At 47.5% G+C, this 25,441-nt stretch overlaps 1 protein-coding gene across 1 annotated transcript in view; it reads left to right on the top strand.

Moving 5' to 3' along the window:
- DTYMK (deoxythymidylate kinase) overlaps positions 1-25,441 on the top strand; it is a 372,901-nt gene that overhangs the window by 153,372 nt on the left and 194,088 nt on the right. Inside the window, exon 4 of the mRNA XM_069618126.1 lies at positions 14,942-15,139. Coding sequence (XP_069474227.1) covers positions 14,942-15,139 — 198 coding nt within the window. The remainder of the gene's footprint in view (positions 1-14,941; positions 15,140-25,441) is intronic.

The following is a 25,441-nucleotide window of genomic DNA, read 5'->3' as shown; positions in this document are numbered from 1 at the left end:
ATAAGGTGTGGTAATCCCTTCGTGTAGATTCCCCCCCCCCCCACCGCCTCGTATTGTTGTCTCAGATATATCGCTAAGGGTTCCAATGCGAGGATGTACAGCATCGGGGACCAAGGGCAACCTTGTCTGGTGCCCCTACTGAGTTGCCACTTATCTGAAATAGTCGCTCCCGTCTTAACTGTGGTAGTGGCGAGCTGTACAACAGTTTCACCCATTTTAGATACCTGGGCCCTATTCCATATTCTTTCAGGGCAGCCATCAACCAAGGCCATCTGACAGAGTCAAAGGCCTTCACTGCATCTAGTGAGACAATTGCTACTTCTTGCGTGTCCCCTTCTGTTGGTTCTATAACTCGGTGGAGCCCTCGAGATTGTTGGATATGCTTCTATGCGGCACGTATCCAGTCTGGTCTGGATGTATGAGTTTGCCTATGACCTGTCTCAATCTGTTTGCTAGCACAGCCGTGAGTATCTTGCTGTCTTGGTTTAGCATGGATAGCGGTCTGTACGACCCGCAGTCCATGCTAGGCTTATTAGGCTTGAGAAGCAGGATAATGATTGCCTCTCTCAGGGATTCCAGTAATCTTCCTGTCTCCAGCACCTCATTCAGCATAGCCAGTAATGTGGGGAGCACTTCCATCCTATACGTTGAGTAAAACTCCCTGGGGAGTCCGTCGGCTTCCGGGGCCTTGCTAGTAGGTAGTTGCTTAACCACTGCTTCCAGTTCCTCCTGTGTGATTGGGGCATCTAGGTTCTCTCTTCTGCACTCAGTTTAGGTAAACCTATATCTTCTAATGTTTCCACTATCTCGCTCCATTCCCCCTCCCCCCCCTTCTAAGTCTCCATACAACTGTTGGTAGAATTTGAGGAACCCATCATTCACTCCCTCTTGGGTATCCAGCATTTGACCATTCTCCCCTTTTATCAATCTGATAGCTGGTCTGGGCGTCTCATTTTTGTACAGCCATGCCAGCAGCCTCCCCGGCTTGTCCCTGCCTGCGTGCTGCCTCTCTGTATATTTCTTATAGTTTCAGTTGCATAGTCTCTCCCAGTGCCCCACACACTCCTGCTGTAGTTTGCTCATGGCTTTGGCGACCTCCGGGGAGCCGTTTCCCTTATTCATGATTGCTTCTAGCTCCGCCTCAGCTTTTTGTAGTTCCTGCATTATGCCTCCTTGGAGCTCTCTGGATTTAGATATGGCTGATGCTCCCTCTCCCCCCTCACCACCACCTTAAATGCCTCCCACAGAGTGCCAGCCGATTCTACGCTTCTGATGTTATTTTCGAAGTATTCTACAATATCCTCCCTCTGAACACTGTGTCTTTCAATGCCTCAGCTCTGAGCCGCCACGTAGGGATCTTAGCTCTAGGGGGCAAGTATTGGCATGTTAAGATCAATGGTGAGTGGTCCGAGAGGACCCTCGCTTTGTATTCCGACTGCACTATCGCCCCAGTCATCTTCGAAGTAAGAAACATGTAATCTAGCCGTGTAAAAGTTTTGTGGGGCCGAATAGTGCGAGTAATGTCTATCGTGTGGGTGGTGTAGCCTCCATATATCCTCAAGCTGAAGTTCTCCCAACAGGGTCTTCAAGGTTTTGGTGACGGGGGTAGGTTTACCTAGTTTCCTATCTGATCTATCCACCCCAGGGTCCAGCGTGCAGTTAAATTCACCTCCCCATATAACCGCACCCCCTAGGTACGGACTGACTTTGCAATACAGGGTCTTGAAGTAGGCTACAGTATCTTGGTCCGGGGCATATGTATTAATGATACACAATTCTTTATTTTCTATCAATCCCCTTATCGCCACCATCGTCCCGTCTGATTCCACTGTGGACTGTATTAACTGGAAAGGTATTTCTGGTGCAATCCAAGTAATTACCCCCCTAGCATATGCCGAATGCGTTGCCCTAATGGTGGTCCCCTTCCATTTTTTTCTGTATCACTTCCTGTTTTTCCTTCGTGAGGTGGGTTTCCTGTAGTAGGGCAATATCTATCTTCTGCCTCCTCAGATGCATCATCATCTTGTTCCTCTTCAAATAAATATTGAGCCCCCTAACATTCCAGGTTGCTATCTTAAGGTCTCCCATCTTTTATCCATACCCTGTCCCGCCTCTATCCTCTCATCTTCCGCATCATGCGCAGCAGAAGGTGGGTATAAGCTTGTTCCCTAACAACTTCCACTGCAAACTCCCCCTCCCGCCCCCCACCCATCCTGTCCCCAACTGTTGCCCAGCTCCATTCCTGGATCTCTGGTTTAGCTCCTGGTGGAGGTCTCCTTGTTGGGGCTCTATGTGCTCTCTCCACTGCAAATCATTGGGTAAGTGCCCCTCCTATTTCTTGCAGCATCATGGTCTCTATGTAATCTGTAGGGTTCGGTCCTCCTGCCTCACCTTCCGGGAGCGCCACGACGTGTATGTTTTTACGAGCACGTCCTTCGGCTTCCTCTGCCCTATTTTCCAGGTTGCTCACTTGTCGCAATGTGTAGCTCTCCAGGGGGGCGACGCACAGGCAGCTGTGTTCGATTTCACTTCTTTCTCCAACTCGCCTGTGCATTCTGCTATTGTCCTTAAATCTTGCCTCAGTAAGTTTACTTCCACTTGCACTGCGTCAATTTTAAACTCTAGCAACTCATTGAGTGTGGTCATGGCTGCCTCCAGTTTTGTTTTCCCATTCCACTTTCAGGTCTGCAATAGCTTCTAGAATCTGCTGATCGCTACGTGCTGGTGATATATCCATCTGCAAGCTCCTCTCTTTGCTTCTGGCCCCCTCTGTTGTTTGTGGCATTTTTGTGAATTCCTCTATTGTGGAATGCTTCCCTTTTGTCTTGGGCAGCTTAGATGCCATCGCGGTATCTCTAGGCATAGCAGTTCTGGGTGGTTGGGGTCAGTGTATCCAATATTTATACTTGCGCCAGCCCGCCCAGTGCGAGATTCCGTTTGGGGGCTATACGCTGTGCTGGCAGGGGGTGAGGTGCTTCTCCTTTGGTGCAGAATGCTTAGATGCTTGTTCTTGTCACTAGCGTCCTCTTCCTTTTCTGGCCTCACCCGGGTTACGACTCAGTGGCTTCGCTTCCTGGGCCTGGGTTATACCCGTGCCCCTTCTTACTCCGGGGGTGGGGGTCTTCTCCATGCCAGTGTCGATGGTTGCTCCCGTGTGTGTTAGAGGGTGTAGTTCTGTGCAGCTTCCTTGTGTGCCTGTGCCGGCTCAGGTCCCTCTTGTTAGTCCATGGTACCTTGCCCCATATTCTCCAGCTGTATCCTTCCCCCTGTGTGAGGCACTGGCAGTGTCTTGTCTGATTGGTCCTGTATTCTTGAATCCTTAAAATGGCCACCCCCCCTGTTAACCCCTTGGTCCTGTGCCTTTTGTATCAACGTCGAAGTAGGTCTGTTCTGCTTGTATATTGCAAAGTGTCTTAATTGGGGCAGGCTCTGCCGGTCCTCCGGCCACATGCACCGCTGTTTTGTGCCCACACGAGCGTCCTTCCCTAGCAGTGAGCCGAGTGGGGCCGCCGTTCTGTGCTACAGTGTCTTTCTTCCCAATCTCGCTTTGCGGCCTGCGTTCTGCTGTGATTGACTTAGTTGCTGGGCCACTGCTCTGTATGATTTGCCGCGTGTAGCCCTTTTGTGTGGGATCTGCGCTATGCTCGTCGGTATTCGTGGCCAGTCCGTGGGCTCAGTGTTGTATATATTGAGGCTGCCTCGTTGGGTCCAGCTGACATCCGTCCCGCTCTTGGCGGTCTTTGTGCTGCAGACGGCTCTGTAGGGGCAATGTAGTCTTCCCCTGCCAGAAGTGCCCGCTTTATGCGTGCTCCGTCTTGTGCAGTTTCGGGTGGTCCTTGCAGTGCCACTGGAGCCCGGATTGCGTCTTTGTGTGTGTGCGCTCCGGTCTTCGCGCTACCTGTGACTGGGGCTGGTACACACTTACTTTCAGCATGCGCTTCCTTTGCTTCACGCCTGGTCTCTCTGCTGGGCACTTCTCGCTCTCATTTCTCCATGTTGCCGGTATTGAGCTTCTCCACTTCGCCCTCGCGGAGTTCGTTCTATCCGGGTCCTTTTGTTAGATAGGGCGGCCATTTTGTCTGGGCATTCAAAAGGATCCCGCATCTAGTTTTTTACGGATATCTTCTTCTTCATGGCACGGTTTCGGTCTCAGCATAGCGTGCTGTGTGCAGCCTGCTTTCCCACAGCTGCTTCTCCTTTTGGGGAGTGTATGCAATGGTTCTACCAGGCGGGCATTCTCAGGATATTTTTGGATCTGCTGAAGCTCTGTAGCAACCCAGCCTCTCACATGGCTAGTTAGCCACGCCCTCGTCTTCCGTAATGTTGTACGTGAATTCTGCCAGCCGCAAAGCTTGCCCCCATAATTGCATTCCATCTCCCAAATAGCAGCGTAAATACTGCTCAAGTATCTGATTTGACTCTCTCGGTCTGTTCATCCGTTTGGGGATGGTAACTTGTGGACAGGGCACAGTCCATTCCCAACATCCGGCAGAAGGCACGCCAAAATCTGGAAGTAAATTAAGGTCCCCTGTCAGACACAACCACCACTTGATGCCTAGCCCCTAGCAAGTAATGCAGTGTGAATGGCCAACAACTCTTTGTCAGTAATAGAATAATTTTGCTCGCAACTCATGAGTTTGTGTGCGTAGAAAGCTATTGGGTGCCATGTATCCTCCTTGTCCTTCTGTGACAATGCTGCCCCCAATGCTACGTTGGATGCATCTGTCTCAACCTGAAAAGGTTCCCCAGGATCTGGATGCCTCAAGACTGGTGCCGAGGTAAAAGCATCCTTTAATTCCTGAAATGCCCTTTCCGCTTCCTCACTCCAACTGAAACTGGTGGCCTTCTTTAGCAGTTTGGTTATAGGTGTGACAATCTGGGAAAAATTTGAAATGAACCTTCGGTAGAAATTGGCAAACCCCAAGGAGGACTGAATTTCTTTGTTGATGCATTGAGGAGCAGGCTAATCCGTAACCGCTTGCACCTTTTTCCTGTCCATTAATATGCCTGTAGGGGTCAGAATTTACCCCAGGTACTCCACTTGCTTAGTATGGAATGCACATCTTTCCAGTTTTACATATAACTGATGTTCTTGTAACCGCTGTAACACTGCTCTGACATGCCCTTTATGATGTTCAGAAAGTGAATAAATCAAAATGTCATTGATGTATACAATGACAAACGCATCCGAAAACTCACTCAACCCCTCCTGCATAAAATACTGAAAAGCGGCTGGGGCATTACACAAACCAAAACACATAACTAAATAACAAACAAACCAAACTTAGTTCTGAATGCAGTCTTCCGCTCGTCACCTTCTTTCACCCTCCCCAAATGGTAAGCCCCTCGCAAGTCCAATTTTATATACACCCTTGCTGCTTTCCCTTGATCTAACTGTACAGAAATCAAAGGCAACGGGTACCGGTTCTTTGTTACCTTGTTCAATGCCCGATAGTCAATACAAGTCCTGAGTGTCCCTTCCTTCTTGGGGACAAAAAATAGGGGCAAGGACACTGGTGAAGTAGAATGCCTAATAAACCCCTTTTCCAACATCTTGTCCAAATAAATGGCAGTTCTCCGCCTCAGTAAGATCAGAAATCCTGCTACAGGGCAACTTTGCCCCAGGTTCCAAGTCAATCACACAATCATAGGTTCTGTGTGGGGGCAACTTCTCAGCCCGCCTTTGTCCTATTCTCCCGCAAACTCTGTATAGGGGAATGGAATCCCTGACCCCACTGCTCCCACCACCCTGGGTGTCTGGGCCTTATCTGCCAAATATGTTGCAGGGCCCATTTCTCCCTCCAAATATTTCTGTGTCTTGAGCCTCAAAAAACACTTCTCGAGTGATTCAATCAATTTGTGGGTTATGCTCAACTAACCATGGCATACCCAAAATCAAACCAAACTGAGGGGCTGCTATTAAGTCGAATATAATCACTTCTCTGTGACCAGACCCACACACCATCCGCAAAGGTTGCGTTTGCTGTCGTATAGGACCTGAAATCAAAGGTGACCCATCCACTGACTGTACTCCCTTCGCCCGTTTGTCCTGCACCCGTGATCCCAATTGCTTCGCCAAACTGATATGAACAAAGTTTCCTGCGGCACCAGAGTCCACCATAGTTAACACCACTGAGTCCACCATAGTTAACACCACCGGCTTCGTTGCGGCAAGAAACGTCACCAAAATGTACAAATGAGATTGTTTCCTGCTGTATTTGCTACCCAACCGGGGAGCATAACTTCAAACGGGCCTGTCACCTGTGCCCCACACCCCCTAATGCTGGCCCAATTCTTTTCCCGACTTCCCTTTACCTCAATCTCCTCCTGCTCCTTTCTTAGGGGTATTTGGGCAGTTACGAATATAATGTCCTGATTGCCCACAATATGGACATAAATTATTCGTCTTGCGCTGTTCCTTTTCAGTTGTAGACAAAGGTCCTCTCACACTACTAATTTGCATACGCTCCCCGTCCCCACTCCTTCCTCGCCTTATCTGAACGCACAAAAGGTAAGACCTGCGGTCTCTTCTTATCCCCCTTGCATTCATTCATCCCATCTAACCGTAAAGCCAAATCAATCATAGTAGTGCAAGTAGTGGGTTGGGGTTCCACCTGTTCAATCGCATCCTTCAATTCTTCTGGTAAAACGGCACGGTTTGTTTAGACTCGGGCCAATCGTTTTCAGTTACCAATCGGTAAAATTGTGTTACACAAGACACTAAATCATGAGAGACCTGCCTGAGCGCCAATAATTCTTTGTCCTGTGCCAATGAAACCTCACGTCTATCAAACAAACGTCCGTATTCTGTCAAAAAACACTCCCAATTATACAATAAAGGGTCATCTTTCTGGACCAAAGGCATCGCTCAAGCAGCAGCATCTCCTGTCAGATAGGAAATCACATTTATACAGAAAAGACTGTCTAGAGGAACTTAGTTTTTTAATAAAATATCAAATAAAATGTATTAAACTTGATACGTTATTTATACAAATGAGTTAATTATGACTTAATCAGCACTTACTTTTGTTTACGTTGCAGGAGAACAAACCATTAAGAACATACCAATGAATACAACTGACAAAGAATCATTCACTCATTCGTCCGCATTCAGCTCCATTCATCCAACAACTCACTTGTAAAATTCTACCCAAATATGTGATGGGACCTACTGATGGTCACAACTAACAATCTCATTTCATAAAGTACATTCAAGATAGGAAATCGCAAACCCAGTTCTAGCCTGAATTGTTTCAAAGACAGTGGGTTTACACAAGAAATGTAATCTACATTGGGTCAGAAACATCTATTTCCGGGGATCTCCTGCGAACCTTTCCGGTGCCGCCAAGGGCACACTACTTGGTGGGTTGACAATAACTGTAGAAGCCCTGCTTGTGGTAACCCCTCCCGAGGATGGGGTACCTTGTGCTAGTAACCCCTGCATCTGAGCATTGAGGGTGTTAGATTCTTGCCTTGCATGAGCTAAGTCAACTTGGATCTCTTGCAGAGCCTTTAGCACCTCTGCTAAAGGGGGAAGGATTCGACTCATTTGGCCTGGGTGGTTAATATACCCCAAAATCGGGGGCAGATTATTCTATCAAGACTAACAAGAGGAGAGAGTATCGACAGTCTTCCCACGAACCACAGAAGCCGAATAGATCGAACCCTCACGCCGTGGTTGGCACGGGCACCTGGGTTTTAAATAACAGGTAACCACGTGGCAGCCAATGGGGGTTGTGGGGGGGAGAGAGATTAGGCAGAGGTTGTGGATAGGGAGGGGGAAGGAGGAAAACCGGAAAGAGGGTAAGGGAAACTTAATTGGATAGGTATGGGGTAAATTGGGAAAAGGCAACACATCTATACCAACATCCTACAAAGGTTATTGCAGATGCCATGCATTCAAATCAAGAACCTACCCCTGAATCAGAACCCGAATCCTAATCTAGAATACCTAAGCCTAAAGTCTACCACTGGCATGTGGATAGCACATAAGCAGGAAGATAACATGCAACATGACTTGTGACCTGACAACACATAACATGGAACTTATTACACCATAGAAGCACATCAGAGTGAAATGGCTAGTGCATACAGCACACACATTGACATGATGGAAAACAGAATGGAACTTGTACAGGTTTACCCTTCTAATGAAAAGACAGACACAAGGCCCTTTGGGCTAGCGAAAGCAAAAAACATGCTAGTGCATTACATTGGCGGGGGGTTTCTCCCTTTGTGTGCTACGAGGTTCATGCCCCTTTCCTTTTTATCTAGTGACAATGTACTCAATATGCAGAGAAGTCTTAGTCCCTTAATATAGCCTCTGTGACTGATCATAGTGCCCTCTTATCCCTAAACAATCATCAAATGTCTGCCGTTAGACAAACCGGCAGCTCCTCCTCAGCCGAGCCATGAGGCATACAACCATAGACTGTAATCGCACTTGTAGGCATATTCAAGAAGCTCGATTTAACTTTCATAAGTATACACCATAATGCGTAGAAACTTAGTGAGGCACTTACCTGAGCATCTGAGGGCCGGGGCGAAGCAAAGCCGTGTTAAAGAACCTTCACTGCTGCGGCCCGGGCTGCAAAAGTCTCTGGCATTCCTTCGGCATCTCGTACAAATCTAGAATCCCTCCTGCATGCCATCGTAGCCTCCCGTGCTCGATATCACTAATAATCCGCACTGGCGGCCAGCATAGAAGTAGTCTCGTAATCACCTCACAGCTGTGACTGCGCACAAAGCCTAAGGACTTCAAAATACCACAACGCCTGCTGGGAAATGTAGTTTGATTACCATTTTGCCCAAATCACACGTCTTTTCCTGCTCCAGACCCAATTCCTGACACTCATAGAATTGTATACAATAGAGACTAAACCCTTATTTGAAACTATCACTTTTTCAAAGTGCGTAAAAATACAACAGGCAGGCGCGTTGTTAATGGGCCCAGTGTCTACGTTGAAGATCTATCTTACTTCGATTCCCTCACTCCAAATTCCTCATTATACTCTGGAAGGTGCTCAAACACCCTATTCACAAATGCATCTCTGAGATGTCTACATCCTCTGTGCCATCACTTTTTAAAAGCTCTGCCTTGAAGGGCAGATGTTAGTTCGGAATTTTTGTGCAAAGCTGTTAAGGGTGAGGAAAAGCCATTAGTCCCACTTTAGAAGCCAGTTTTTCACATATTGTTAACATTATTCCCATGTTCTTCATTGCTCTGGCCTTGTGATTCGGGTAACCAATCCATAAAACATCTCAACAATTGACCAACTACGGTGTGATCCATGTATGCTCACTCTTTTGTACCCATTTGAATATTATCCTCCACCGCATTTAAATAATGATGGAAATCTGGAAAACATAATTATCCCTTCTTTTTAGGGCTTCTTATTGATTTCTTCGAAATGTGTGAATGTTTCTCATTCCGAGCAAAGATCAAAATCAAAACCATATTTTGAAAATCCTAGAAGGTATGAGGCCAATGAAGAGGCAAGGCCTGGCTGAAATGGAACAGGTGCCCTCTGCACTACGATATTGATGTTCTCCTTCCCCATTCAAGATATCTGTAGGTCTTTTCATTTATGGGATCCGATTTGACTGAAAAATATGCATGGTATAATTGTTCCAGGGATTGGGTAATATTCACTCTAAAATGTTTAATACTTCTAAATGCACTTCTAAATGGTGTCTCTTTATAGAAGCTTAATGCCGGCAAGAAAGAAGCAAGTTTAATATCTCTGATTTGGTAATATTGAACTTAAAGCCCACACACCTTTTATATTCTTGTAGAACGGGCAGCATGTGAGATAAGGATTGTTCGGATTCTTTAAGAGGAAGCTGTATGTCATCTGCAAATATGCTAAATTTATACTCCTCCCCTATCAAATTAAATTCCCTATATTTGTTATTTATCCCTAAAATGTGCAAGGGTTCCAAACGTAGTGCAAACAGAATGGGGCAAATGGGACAGCCATGTTTCATTCCCGAGATCCAAAATATGTCTGAGCCTGTGCCATTTTTTTGAATTCTCAAAATCGTATTGGCATAGTTGGCTCGGCTAGAGATAAGAAGTTAACTGAAAAGCAGATCCTTCGCAAAGTCTCGAACATAAATGACCAATTGACGTGGTGAAACAGCTTTCCAGCATCTAGTGAAATTAAATTAACGGGTAGATGCACCCTGAAGATTTTCTTGATCAGATGGGAAATTTCGCAAACTTTGTCAGGAAGTTGTCTGTCTGATTAACCATTAAACACTGGATTATAGAATCTAAACATGTGGTTGGAATTTTAGTGTACATTTTTGTAACCATGTTCCTCAAGGCTATGGGCCTGTAAGAGCCGCATAATGTTTGATCTGCATCATTTTTGCAGAGAACAATTTGTTCGGACTCTTTTCATTGAGGGAATTCTAATCGAACCATTTGGTCACTAGTTCGTCAGTTTAGAAGTATACACTTTTTAGAAAGCTCAAGTATTCCCACCTGGGCATAGTACTTGGAATTTTTTTGTGATACATTGGCATCCTCTACTTTCTGGGGGAATATCTGCATCCAAGGTATCTGCAGGCTCCCTCGTTAACTGAGGCAAAGAGCCTTAAGAATCTAGATTGGTCTACATTCTTTGATTGGTTGGCTGTGTTTTATAAAAATGAAGGAAGTATCTCTCGTTTTGAAAGGTTGTCGGCGTCGGCTGAATTTATGTGCTTCATTTCTTGTACATATTCGGACGTTCAAGTCTTCCCCCACCCATTTCCCCCCCCCCCCTCCCTCAGCGGATTAGCCAACAATTTATTTATTTTCTCATAAAACCGTTGTGGCAATGTCAAGAGTGACTTTTTTATCGCAGTGCTATTTTAAGTTCGTTCCTGCCTTATGTGCAGTCTGGCTGGGAATCCTTTGGGTTCTCCTTTGAGATTCTTCCACTATCATTAACAACTACTGTTCTTGAAACACTTGTGTATAGGCGGCATACAAATGTCTAATAAATACATAAATAAAATAAAGATAGAGGGATACTTTGTGTCCCTCCTAAAACGTTATCATAATGAAAGATTAGCACACACCACCTTATGTTGAGTGCTAAGGTGATACATGGTATCCCCCCCTTCTCCTGTGACTTTTTAGTCACATGGATAACCCTGTATTTATGACTGGTGGCAGTGGATTTGTTCTACCAACTATTGTGCCATTTTCTACCGCAGACTGTATCCACATCCTCTGTTATGCACAATAGGGTCCCCTATGTTCTAAAATGGCTTCTCCTTCTTTTTCTCACCATTTGTTGTTCTTCATTAACCCTTCTACCATTCCGGGGGGAAGTGTGTGTGTGTGTTTCTTTGCCATGAACCTTCGATGTCCCTGCCTAGGCTCCAGTGTGTCTGCGAAGGCAGGAAGTGGGGCAGGAGTTCTACATTCCCCTGCCCTTTGTCTGAGTGCCTGAATAGAACCAGTTCCCACTGGGTGGCTGGCTGTCCTGATTGGACAGCCACCCACATCATTCTGTAAAATGCTGATGGAGTTTGCAGAGGAGTCAGTGAGAAAACAGAATAAAAGGCTTAAGTCCCTGAGGTGAAAGGCAAGTAGACCACTGGAACAGAAGATCGAAGCTGAAGTCGACCAGAGATGCTTGCAGAATCTTCTAATAACCGTTAAGCGACCACTGCTGTCTTGACCCAGTTTTCTCGACAGCAGCGCTTCGAAGTGGACGACTCCTTCGCTTTGGCTGGTTTGACCAACCAGCCCTGAGATGAACTACAAATCGAGTCCTCTCTAGAGCTGCAGACTGCGAATGCTAGGTGACCTCCGACCCATTTGCAGTGCAACGTCTTTACAAGGCTGTATTTGTCCAAAACTTTGGTGAGCTCCAGTTTGACCTCCAGAGGCACAATCCCACTCGAAGTACCCTCACCAGAGTGCAGGACTTCAGGATCTAAGAAGATCGACAGGGCGAATACTGTCCTTGGTTGGAGCTGATAAAAAGGTGCCCAAAACGTAGACTAACCAAGGACACTGAAGAAATCCATGCCGGAGTGCTATCTCTCGAGACTGCTGCTGAGACATCCCATTTAGATCCCTTCCTTTCATCAGCAGACTGAAGAACCGGGAGACTGGGTCTGTCTGCTGGACAGAGGAGAATCCAGCTACGTTTACTTCTTCTAACCTAAGGCACTATGGGGCTAAAGGTAGAACTTGCCTTAAGCTGAAGAGTTGCTCTAGTGTGATTGGAGTGTGTGAAGAGGTTTTCGGGTGTGTACCCTACTTCTGACCCAGTCTGTGTCCCTTTAGGGAGTCCTTGTTGAAGGGTCCCCCTAACTTGTGTTGTACTCTTAAGCATCTTATTCTAGTGACTGAAAGTATCCTGAGGCACTTTGCTTATCCTGATTCTTCATAAGACTTTGCCTCGACTCCGACACTGATTTTTTTTTCGAATAGTTGGGGATTGGACTTTAAAAGCATTTGGAGCTAGGAAGTGTCTCTAGAACGTTAATTATTGCTGCTGTGTGTTTTTCCTTACAAAAGACTTTATCTGATGTGGTTTTGCTAACTAAATACAATTACTGTTTCTGTAAAGTATCGCAAGTGCGCTGTAGTACCGATAATACAGTAGAACTGTCATTATTGTCAAACTCTAACAACTGTAAACGTGAGCAACTACTATTGAAGTAATCGCCTCTGAAAAGTATTTTTAAGAATTCTTTATTTTTTTTGTTCTTTTCTCCTGCGTCCATAAGAATTCTTGTGTGTTGGTTAGTGAAATACGTTTGTATCTACCTTCCTTGTGTAAATTAGAATGCATGTATATTTTTATATAGCATTTACTGTGTAAGAGTTTCTTTGGCTATTGTATTTACTGTGTTTAGTGTACTTAGCTACTGCTCACATCTTCCTCCTATGATACGCCTGGCTGCTCTGCCATTCTACCAAGATCCTTTGGGTAGTACAGACTTATACTAAGAGTTATGAACTTGTATGCTAAGGGATTGTGACGAACTTCCTTTCAAACCGACCCTCCCAAATGCAAATGAGCCCCTTGCTCTGTCTGTGGCGTCCCTCAGGGCCTATCCTGTGGCCATGGCTATTCAACATCTACCTAGGCCCTCTGGCCACTTGATCTCCACCTTCCTCCTCATTTCCAGTGTTATGCGGCCGATACACAGCTCTCCTTTAAGCTTCCTTCCACTTCTCTCAAACCTGACTGCTATTCGAGCATGGTGCTCTGCTAATGATCTCTACCTTACTACCAGTAAGATGGAGATCCTTCTCATTGGGACATCTACTCCCTGCTCCCCTCCTGCCCCCCACTCTGGCCACCCTCCTTGGACACCCTCTCCTCACCCTCTTGTGAGGCGATACATCTTGTGATCATCTTTGGCTCCTCTGTCTCTCCATACATCACAGACCTTGGCAAGAAGTCCAATGTTCAGCTCCATGTACTCTGAGGCATTCTCTCTTTCTTCACCTTCCCCCAGAAGCTCAACATCTCCAGAGCTCTGATTCTTTCCATGCTGGACTACCGCAATGGCCTCTTCCACAATCTGCCTCTTTCCTCCCTTTGCCACCACCAACTAATCCAGACTATAGCTGCAAGACTTCTCCTTGGCCGCAAGCCCAGGGACCGAATCTCTCCAGCCCTAAAATCTCTCCACTGCCCCCGTTGACCACAAGGATCAAATTCAAGACCCTCTGCATCATCCACAAGGCTGCCTGGGGGCTGGGATCTCTCTACATCCAGCTTTCTCTCCCCAACTACCTCCCTGCTACCCGGTCCACTAGCTCCAACTCTCTGCAAGTTAAAGATTTCTCCAAGCAGAGAGTGGGCGATAGGTCCCTATCTTCAGCAGGTTCCTGCCTCTGGAACAGTCATTTCCCCCCTCTCCACCCTTAGACTTGAGCTGGATCTTCTTAAGTTCCTGGAAACGTCTCAAGACTTTCCTTTTCTCCTCTTCCTTCCTTCTCCCATGCTATCTCCCTCTGCCGCTGTGACTGGTACCTGGTCCCTTCTGAGTCCTACAGGAGCCAGACCACCCCTGACCAATCTCCCCCAGCATCCCCGACCAGCACTTGCCCTCAGGCACTTTTCCCCTGAATAGCCTGAATCTGGTCCACTAGGTTTAAGGCAAGTATCTGCCCTTCTCCCTTTTGCCCCTGGCACTTGCCCTCGTTGGCCCCCTCAGCACTTTCTCACCCCCTTGAGGGCCCCTCCCGCTGCTGCCCTTCGCCTCCTCTTTTCCCTCCCTTGCACTTATCACGTTTGTCTGTGCACTTGCACGGTAGGATTGTCTCAATGCCAATATAACCATCTTTGCTGCTTTCTTTTTCCTATGTTGCCCCCGCCCCCAAACACATTTTTTGTCTTGTGGCGCCTGGAAACACTTGTGTATAGGTGCCCAATAAATAAGTCTTGCCTCCAAGTGGACTTTAGGAAAACTCGCCTAGCGCAAACAATCCATGTGAGCAGCCAGTTCCTTAACCATAACTGTCTCTGGGAAAGAATGCAAGAGGTGTATGGGCATTATCAGAAAGGGTCATAACGTGGCACTTGGACACTTGCACTAAATACATGTCGCCAATATGCAATAAAGTGCAGTGGACATGGGAGAAGAATGTGAGGTCTTTATTCTCCCGCCAAATATAAATACAGTATCTCGAGGAGCATTTAAAAGATCTTAAACCGCACAAACCCCAGATTTGAATGATCTTTTCAGTTCAAATTAGCCAATATAAATGAAATGCCAAGTTAGCCCACCTAATGGTTTTAAGGTATGGTCCTGTTTAAATTTAATCTTTTATGGCCAGGTTGACTACTTGTATGCCTGTATTACAAACCTGCACACTTTTATAATGAAATTGTAGGTGCATTACTCTCTTGCTGTTTTGAAGCCTAGTTTTTCTGTGTGTGGGTGTTTTATGTATCCTTTGCCTTTGCCTTGGCAGAACTTTTCAGTGGACTGGTGTAAGCAGCCAGATGTGGGGCTCCCGAAGCCTGATCTAATTATCTTCCTCGAGGTAACAGCAGCTGAGGTGGAGCACAGGGCTGGCTTTGGAGCAGAGCGCTATGAGACAACAGAATTTCAGAAGAAAGTTCTTCAGAACTTTCACGAGCTCAGGAAGGACAAGGAGTTGAACTGGAAGGTAAATCTTGTGGTGGCAATCGGGATGTAGAGAAAAACCACACAAACTGCATAAGTAAACTGTAGTTAAAAACATTCCAAGATGAACTAGTCATTCTTTGGATGGTTAAACAGGGTTACTGTCTTTTGTTCACTATATTTAAAAGGCCTACCGATGGGGTTTTACCATGTTATATAGCCCCCTCAACCTTACAATGCTGAAATAATTTCCATGTAAATGTATCTTGAACACTTCAACACAATGGATTCATAGTTACACATGTTGACATGAAGCATTGTAGTCCTGGTTCCTGTTACCAATTCGTAGAGCTAAAACTATACAACCTGACCGAGCGGTCAACCATTGGGTATTCCCCTCTGCCTGAGTATGACTCCAGCTTTTTATCCCTGCCCCACTTTTTTTAACTGCTGAACCTATCGGCATTATCTGTAAACTAAGCAGAGCTTGAACCACCTCTTTGTACGAGCTTTTGAACGGTAATAGTCGTAATTGATAGCAAGGTCATATTTCCACCTAAGTGAAAACCATTCCTCTTCCATGTCTTGACGGTCATGTTTAGCAATGCTGATAGTCCTTCCATTTAATAAAGTTTGCTCACTTTGGCAAGTGATTCCCTCTGAGATGGGAGGACAATGTGTTTCCATTTCTGCTCCAAAAATGCTCTTGCCGGCAAGAACACAGTATGAACCATGCGAGGCAGTAAATGTACATCTTCCTCCTTTTTCTGGCAGTGCAAGAAAAACTAGAAAACTAGTTAATCGGACTGGTTAATCTAAGTTTCTAATCTAAATGAACACATCTTTCCAGTACACCTGAGATAACGAGTATTGCCATGATATGTGCCATTAAGAACCTGGATTCCCACATCTCCTCCCACCCCCATTCTCAAACATTCGGACTGATACCAATGACTTTTAGAAATCTTCCTATGGGGCTACTGCAAATCACCACAGCGTATTGCCATGTGGTTTATATTGAGTGGTAAAGGGTTTCTTATGTGGGTTTAAAAAAATACATTTTTTTTCAAACTCTTAATTAGGTTTCAACAAAATTAACAGTCAAATCTCATCAATCATAATTTCCAGCACTGTGGAACATCACCACGTACGGTCAAAGTAAGCATATATGATTGAATAGGTGTGGCACCACAAACAGTACAGTAACATGAATGATGTATTAAACATGTAAACCAACCTCCCCTAATCCCGCTCCATCCTCCCCATAAAGGTATCTGAAAAGATAAGCGTCAGAGCGAGCAAGATGGCAAGTAGATCCGAAGTGAGTAAAAAATCTCTTTATTGGGCCCCCTATGCGGGATTAGCATCTGCTGTCCCTCTCCCTTCACATTGCCCCTTCTGCATTTTCCAGGGTGGGTGGCCCAGGTTGTGCATACTTAAAGTTTTGGATGAGTGTGTTTCACATAAATGACTGAGCCGCTTCTAGGAAGCAAGCTGCTTGAGTGGGTCTAGCGAGACGTTTGAGGGCGTTCTGCTCCATATAGCACATTTTGGTCAGCAGTGCTTCCCATGAGGCTAAAGATGGTGGGTATGGGTCCTTCCAGGCAAGGACCAGGGACTTCCGGGCTGCAAGGAGTACCATGTTTATGAACCCACATGTTGTGTGAGCCTCATGCCAGTCTTCATGCTGAGCACTGAATAGCCAGGTGTCGATGATATGTCTGTCCCCTGTAAATGTCTGATCTGGCCATATATCTTTTGGCAAAAACCCTTCATTCCAGGATAGGACCAAATCATATACCCTAGCGTCCCCAGTTCCCTGCAATCTCGCCAGCAGTGGGATGATTGTATAAGGCCCATTCTGAACAGTTTGCTCAGTGTTTAGTGTAGCCGCTGGATGAGCTTATATTGGGTGTCCCTTTTTTTTTTAATGCATAACGAGACTGAGGGTATGGTCTCGAAGAACTCCTAGATGTCCCCTGCGTCAGATTGAGTACCTAGTTTTGGTCTGCAGACCATTGGGATGCAAGGGTGTGGTTGCGTCCAACGTTATTTGGAGTGCAAATGGAGTAGAATGCTTACAGAATCAGAATGAGTTCAGATTCTGACCCATTTCTATTTCGCCAGCTCTTGGGCTAGCTTGGCGTGTTTCCTCTGTGGTATATTTGCAGATAGTCGCCATGATAGTTCTATATTGGGGCCATTGAGCTTCTCCTAGACCTAGAACCCGTCTGGCCTCCGGGAAGGTAAGTGGTATAACCTTGTCAAAGAGGTCTATGACTCGGACGTGTGGCCAGGTTAGGTCTTGTAGGGGGTGTGAAGTTTTTGGTTAATTCTGTATGACCGAATAGCCCTTATGCTGATCCATGCAGGGGCCTCTCGGGTTTGCGACCCCTGTAAGGATCTCCATTTTGTGCCACTGGTCGAGAGTGGGCCAGATTATAGGGTGCTGCTTGATAGCGCTAGGAAGTCGTGTTAGTGGTATTGGCAACATTTCTTGAGGCGTGAATGGTTTCAGAAGTGACAAATCGGCGCTTCTCCAGCTGGATTGATCTTCCATGTTGAGCCAGCGTTTAGCCCAGCACACTTGCGCCGCCATATAGTAAGTTTTCCATACCGGAGTGCCAGCCCGCCCTCAGTTTTGGCGGCTTGCAGGACCTCGAGTTTAATATGTGCTTTTTTTGCCCACCAAATACATTTAGATATATGTGAATCGAGGTCCTTGAGCATTAGTTTCGTCGGGGCAAATGGCAGCAGCATGGCTAAGTATGTCAGTTTTGGGAGGGAGTTCATCTTAAAGGCATTCATTCTGCCAGTAATGGATAGTGGTAACGTGGACCATCTAGCCAGGACCTGCTGAATCCTATTTAAGATCGGTGGGGGGGGTTGGGGGGGGGTAATACAGTTCCATTAGGCCGTGTAGGCCAGGACAGATCTGTATGCCCAAATATGTGATGCTCTTAAATTGGAGCTTAAAGGGAGCCACCCTGCCAGGGTCCCATGGGATGTCTGGTCTCAGTGGGAGGAATTCTGACTTGGCCCAGTTAATAACACGGCCCGCCATGGGGCAATGGTCTTGGAGTAGGAATTGCAGTCTAGGTAGGGAGATTTTGTAGTCACTGATATATACCAATAGGTCGTCTGCGTAGAGGGATACCCTATGTTCTTCTGTGTTCCGTTTAGCGCCTGGCCACCCAGAGTCTGCTCAGAGCTTAACCTCCAGAGGTTATATTGTGAGGGCGCATATAAGGGGCGACAGTGGGCACCCCTGGTGTGTACCCGAATACAGGGGTAACGGAGGGGACGTGACGCCATTGGTGGTCACTGAGGCGGTAGGGTTTGTGTTCAGGAGTCCTATCATACTGATGTGGTCAGCAGGAAACCCATATTTGCCTAGCACTTGAAACATTAACTCCCATTGGACCGTGTCAAGTGCCAATATCTCCTCCTCTGGGCCGGCTAGACCGGAAATGACCTGTAGGAGACGTATGACATTGTCAGCCGAGTATCTGCCAAGAAGAACTCCTGTATGGTCCTTGTGGATGAGAAGTGGGAGTAGCACTTTGATTCGATGCGCCAGACGTTTTGCAAAAATGTTTGCGTCAGCATTAATCAGGTATATGGGGCGGTATGAACCAGATTCCTTCATGTCGCGCCCTTTTTTGTGGAACACTATAATGCTAGCATCGAGCATAGAGCTGAGTAGGTGGCCACTCGCTACGGCATCCATAAACACAGTCTTTAGTGTAGGTGCAAGTCGGTCCTCCAGAGACTTTTAAAGGTCAATGAAAAAGCTGGTGTATCCGTCGTGGGCGCATAGATATTTATAAGGGTAATAGCCTGCTGCTGTATCCGCCCTTGCACTAAGTCATACCTGCCCATCCACCAGCACATGCATCACCTGGAAAGGAATTTGCTTGTGTATTAAGATGGACACCCCTCCCAACCCCGACCTAGCTGTTCAGAATCTACAGCATTCAGGTGGGTTTCTTGCAAAAAGATCATCGTCCTGCATAAGATGAATCAGCCTCTTCCTTTTGATCGGGTGGCCCAACCCCTGGAGATTGAGTGATACGAGTGTGAGAGAGGGCTTCTTTGACTCAGAGGGGAAGCCCATAATTTATACTCTGGCTCTTAGGATCTGACCCTTCGGTTTCTTATGTTTTTGACACAACCCCTAGAAATCAACTGTAAATACTTTCCCTGTATCCCTTTCCCGAGCTTCTAGCGTTCTGCATGTTGCTTTGCTCCATGTCTCAATTAGTGCCCTGTATAGGATGGATATTGATCTCTGTGAAATGAAAATGTTCTTAGGAGTAGGTTCCCACGAAAGATGTTCCACCCATCTTCAATTTGCAGTTTAGAGGTGTTCTAACAAATAAAAGAATACGATAGAGAACCTTCCTTCAATTCCGGGAGCCCTACAAATCCACCTCTCCTCCATAGCTGTCTCGGTCTCCATTATGCATCATCCCTGTAACCTCATTGGATCTATGTTATCCCAGATTGAAGGTGTCCATGTACAATTAAGAGGAATGGGCAACTGATCTGTATTCTTCTTCGTCAGAAGCTTGCAGAGCAATTTCTCCCTCATTTGAAGGATATCATTAGTTTCTACCCAAAGCAATTTGCTCACTGTTGCAGAAGGTAAAATGGTATTTTCCCACATGTACCTAGTGTTTACCTGTTGTAATTCTTAGATATTCTACCATTACTCTCAGCTGAGTGGCTCTATAGTGTTCTTTGAAATTCGAAAATCCATTCCGCCATCCTCCTTTTTAGTATGGTAAGAATACCACATGAGATTCTTTTTTTGTATTGTTATTTAATTGTGCTTTGGCTTGAAATTCAAACCTTTCTCAATAAATGTAATATTAACATAACATACAAAAATAAAATAAAACTGACATATATACACTTTCATCATATATCCAATACAATTCATAAAGTTTCAACCTAATTGCACTTAAACTGGCAACCACACATGAACCATGATTAAATACCGGAAGGGAATATATGCAAAAGGAATCTAATAAATGCAAGTTTTGAGGACATCTGCAAGCTGCAAGTATCTTATGCCAGAATTCTGCCGGTGTAACAGAACTCAAATCCTGTACAAATGTTCCCAGGTAAAGATGTTTGCTTATTGCGAGAGCTCTGCATTCTACGACTAGATGTTCCAAGGTTTCAAAACCTGCATTCCCTATTACACCTGTCGATCTTTGCTCTCGCACCCAGTATTTAATTTGTAGGGAATAGATCAACCCTTTAAGTGCCATGGGTTCCTCACCCCCCCCCCCCCCCCCAGTGCCAAGGCTTTTTTTGTGATTTCGGTATGTCGCCATTCAATGCCTTGTAACTTTTTTGTTACATTAGATATCTCGGCCAAATTTGGCCCCTTTTTTCCCCCCACACTTAGGCGGTCGTAACACCACCCAGGAATCCTAGGTTGCTGTAGGGGGGTGAGAGAAAAGAACCAAAAAGTGTGAAAATGTGTTTTTTTCAAAGAATTCCAATAAAATGATGTACAAAGAAGCCTGTGGTTTTTTTCCTTGTAAGAGCTAGGAAAAAATTGTTTGCTGTGCTGAATTCCCCAATTTCCTGGCTTTCACGAACAGGTTGAGTGGAAACGAAAAAAAAAATATTTTGATGTGGTTATCAACCGTTTTATGAGAGGTAGGCTATGTTGGCCATTTTTGCCAATTGGACATGCGTGGACGGAATGGAAGAAAAAGGTAGGAAAGCCGAATTGGAGGACAGAAAGGCATACATTTCTGAAAAGTAGACAAAATTCCAAGTTTAGGAAGGGGTGATTTGCGCAAGTCGGGCAACAACTAGGTTGGGGAAAATGCCATAGTTTGGGGGAAAAAGCCGGAAAATGACTGAAAAGGTATGTGGTGGACATGGTTGGCTTGGTACGGCAATGGTTTCTATGAATTTTGACAAAAACAATGCTCCGCTACATTCCCCCGACTCTTGCAGCTAGGAAAGGACACATTTTTTGTAGTGTTTCACAAAACAAGCAATACCACAAGCCAAACACTGAGCCATGGAACACAGGAGTGTTATGCTTACGGCCTGAACAGACGTACTTGGCATGTGTAAATCAGGAAAACCAATGTGGTGAGGAACGGCAAGCATAGATTTTTTGAAAGAGCACAGGCAGACCTCTGTTTTCCTTGCTGGCTTTGACACCCTAGGCCCAAATCTGTAGGTTGCCCACATGAACAAAATGTGCTGTGCCGAAAGGCTTGGGGTTACCAGTGGGTTACGCTTTTCCTTTTGCGTCCCAGGTAGATGCACCCACACATGTGCGGTACCGTTTTCATCGGGACACGTGTGGGGACGCGGGGAGGTTGACCATGTGTTGGCGGTGTGTTTCGGTGGGTGGCCAGAGTGAAATGTCTGAATTGCCTTTATTTCCATCCAATTTCAGAGACATTTCCCTCTGTCCACTCACCAAAACACATCGCCAACAGATGTCATACCTTCCCGCTTTCCCACAGGTGCCCCGACAAAAACGGTACCTCAAATGTGTGGGTGCACCTACCGGGGGGGCAAAAGGAAAAGGGTAACCCCAAGCCTTTTGGCACAGCACATTTTGTTCGTATGGGCAACCTACAGATTTGGGCCTAGGGTGTCGAAGCCAGCAAGGAAAACGGGGAACCCCATGCATTTCTGAAAAGAAGACACCCGTGGGAATCCTAAGATGTCTGACTTGGGCAAATCGGCTCAAAATGTATTAGCCAGAACCCCTGGCAAAGACCCACATGGGAGAAGGGTGCCCAAGGCCAGGCATATTACCGCCGACTTTGCTGGTGCTCTGGCTGCCCTGCGTTACAGCTTCTCCCCACCAGGGAGTCCCGGCAGTGTGCCAATACCTCCCCGAAGGGAAAAGCTGTAATGCAGCCCAGCCGCAACTCCAAGACGGTTGGCGGTGATGTGCCTGGCTTTGGACATCCATGTACCATGTGGGTGTACCGTCCCCTAAGCACAGCTGCAGCTCCAGGGAGCCCCGGCAGGATCCCCATTCCTCCCTGGAGGTGACATCTGTAACGTAGCACAGCCAGATGTGGAGCCTGGACTTGCAGACGGACAACCCACATGGGAGGGATCCGCTCCGAGGGAAACACCAATGTTCTGCTGGGATGGGGGGCAATTTGTGGCCTGCCCCTGCAATTGGGTCCCAGCCCACCAAAATATCTGGCCAGATGGCCCATTCCCACCCACACCCCCAACAATCCAGCCCTAGTCTCACCCACCCCACTGACAGTGGGCCCCAACCATAGAATAATAAAAAAACAGTACTCGCATAACATTGTAGCTGCTTGTGTAGAAAAAGCTATAAGCAAAACAAAAAACATGTTATCTATGGTCACCAGCAAAAACAAATCAAGCATGCCCCCCCCTTGCAATCCATCCCTGGTGGTCTACTGAACCTCAACAACCCCCCCCCCCACCAGTGAAAACCCATTTGCCCTTTCCTACGGGCAGATATCTGCCCCCAGTGAGGGCTGCATGAGGGGCTCCCCCACACTCAATTTGGGGTGGGGGGAGAAGCCCACCCCAAAACGTCAGACAGGCCCCCCAATGGATGGGGAAGTAGGGTTTGGGCTTCCTGGGGGCAGATTGGCACACCAATGTGCCCATCTCCACCAAGGGAAGTTTGGTAAACAAAGAAACAAATTGAAGGGTAGGGGCGTGGCTAGCCGCCATGTAGTGAGGTCGAGTCTCGTGTCGCTCCGCTCGATGCGCCCACTGATATGCCGTAAACTTAAGCTATAAACTATAAAAACAACTGAAAGTCGCCACATACGCCAATGATCTCCTGGGGCACCTGTGGAAGAGGTTTGGAACGGCTACGACTTACCATTGAGACGCTGCACCGCAGGAAGGGGAACAACGAGCCTGGAGCAATGGCCGCTGCTTGGTGATCGGGCCCCTCGCTGGACCCAGCAACCAGGTCCGAGGACATTAGGAGGCCGCCTAGACCCAAGGACACCCGTGGGCTGCGGAGGTGGTCGTGCGCCCTGTGTCACGGGCGGTGAGGAAGCAACTCGGGCACACGAAGGCCCGCACCCGCTCCCCAGTGCCCTGTGCTGTCGATGGCAGGAGGGGCCAGGGCTGCTGCCTGCCAAGCCAGCCGGGTGTATGAGGAGCGGCGCGGGCCTGAGCGGAGCCCACCGAAGGAAGCCCTGGGAGAGTCGGGACAGCCACGGCTGCCCAACGCAGCACGCCGGACGAAGGCCAGAAACCCAGGCTGGAGATCCAGCAAGCCCCGTAGAGTGACTGGAAAACATGGGGCAAAGGGCTCGCTGCAGGGGCCCTGCGCGCGTCGCTGCCCAGTGCGACGGTGCTGCCCCGTGCATTCACACGAGAGCTGGACAAATATACCCTGAGGCTGTTCGTGCGACGGCCCCGCGCGGCCTGCAGAGACTCATCGCGGCCACTGAAGCTGGCCCAAAAGCAAACCCCACACCCAGCAGACTGTGCTGGAGAGGCCAGGATCCTGGGCTGGAGCACCAGGAAGCACTGCAGGGCCGCCTGAAGACGAGGGGTAAGAGTTGGAGGGAGGGGGCACTGGAGCCACCACGATCTCAGGGCAATATATAAGGAACATTGCCAGCCCCCGATTGTAAGACACACACGCCCAGCAGCCACACGCTGCACCCAACACCGGAAGGCACACTGCTGCACCGCAGGGCCCACAGACACTTTGTGGACATGGAGGCTGGCCCTGAGGGGAGATGACATCCTGATGGACTGAACCTGTGCACCATAGACCCTGGGCTGAAGACCCTTGAAGCCCCACGGCACAACCAGAAGACGAGGGGCGGTGAGCTAGAGGTAGGGGGCCCTGTGGTCACCGCCCCCCCCCCCAACACGGCTAATGAGCAAAGCAACCCCTGAGGGAGCCCCCGACTTCAGAAATACATAGCAGCCACATACTGCGCCCTGTGCAGGGCAGTGCGCAGGGTATTACATGGCCCATGGAGGCGCGGGGTGACCGCCGAAGGCGATCCAGACATGGCGCCAGCACCTGGCCTGACGAAGGTGAAGTGGAAGCTTTTAAGCAGTGGGATCCCCCATCCTTCCTCGTGCACTGGAGGGGCAACTTGGGGGCACCCATTAATCAAGTCAAGAGGAGATCATCCCGAGTGCCTGGTACACCTCAGGGGCACACCAATCCCATAACACCTCGCAGAACCTCCCAATCCTACCCAAAGGAGGTAGCGAGTAACATAAGCGAGACAAATGGGTCCTGAAAGCACAAAATCCGCACCGCCACAAAGTAAGCCGCAGCAACCGCCGCAGCTAAGCCTACAGATGGACCAGGTGAGCGCACCTGCCCCTAGAGTGATGACTACAAAAAGAGCATGGAACAAACGCAAACAAATCACCATGGAAAACTTTGTGGCCACTGGGTCGCTCAGACCAGACACCGGCACCACCAATGGGGAGAAATCCAACACTGAACCCACAGAACCGGGGTGCCCCCCCCCCCACCAATAATAGCCAAAGTGCTCAATTATAAAGACAGAGAAACTATCCTAGCCTTCTCAAGATTAGGCGGCTGTATACAAAGAGACTCCGCTAAGGTCACCATTTATCCTGATTATACCCTACAAGTCCAAAGGAGCAGGGCCCAATTCACCCACACCAAAGCTAAATTGAAAAATGCGGGCCTGCGCTACATGCTTCTTTACCTGGCTAGACTGAAAGTCCTGCATAACAGAGCCCATTTATTCGACAGGTCTTCCGAAGCCAGCGAATGGATGGACAGGGAGCAGATCCCAGACCTTGAACTGAAACAGCGGAATCCACGGCAAACCGCACCATGAGAGTCCACCCCCGTAATCCCCAGGCAGCATACACTTGAGACATCACACTACGCTACGAAAAACGGCAACCTCAACTTAATCAGAGCCACGCCAGACACGAATGGCTTCATTAGAGATACCATCTGAAGCAAACCAACTCCTGCCCCCAGGAATAGTTTGGGTTGTTTACCCGCCCTTGGGGCACCAAGAGACCTATGTCAAATGGAACGGAAAAGGGGCAGTCAGAACGGGGGAAACCTTGCTAGACGTGTTTTGTTAAGGTGTAAGTTAGTTTTACATTCACGGGGAAGGGAACCCCCATGCCGGGGACCCAGTTAAAGTCGCATACGTAATGAACCAAGACCATCTACTGCATAATTGTTGTGGTGCAAACCAAGACCTCCCAAGGCAATGCAAACTACCAAACCAAGCGAATGGGCCACCTCGTGGGCCACCCACAAGCCTACAACCACACTCTGAGCATGTCTGACGAGATCAGAATTATGTCCTGGAATGTCAGGGGC

Source organism: Ambystoma mexicanum, chromosome 10 (genome assembly GCF_040938575.1).
Source record: "Ambystoma mexicanum isolate Mex_15411 chromosome 10, UKY_AmexF1_1, whole genome shotgun sequence".
In the NCBI taxonomy this organism is placed as follows: Eukaryota; Metazoa; Chordata; class Amphibia; order Caudata; family Ambystomatidae; genus Ambystoma; species Ambystoma mexicanum.
The sequence above is the reverse complement of the archived record's forward strand: the minus strand, read 5'-3'. Positions and strand labels throughout refer to the sequence as shown.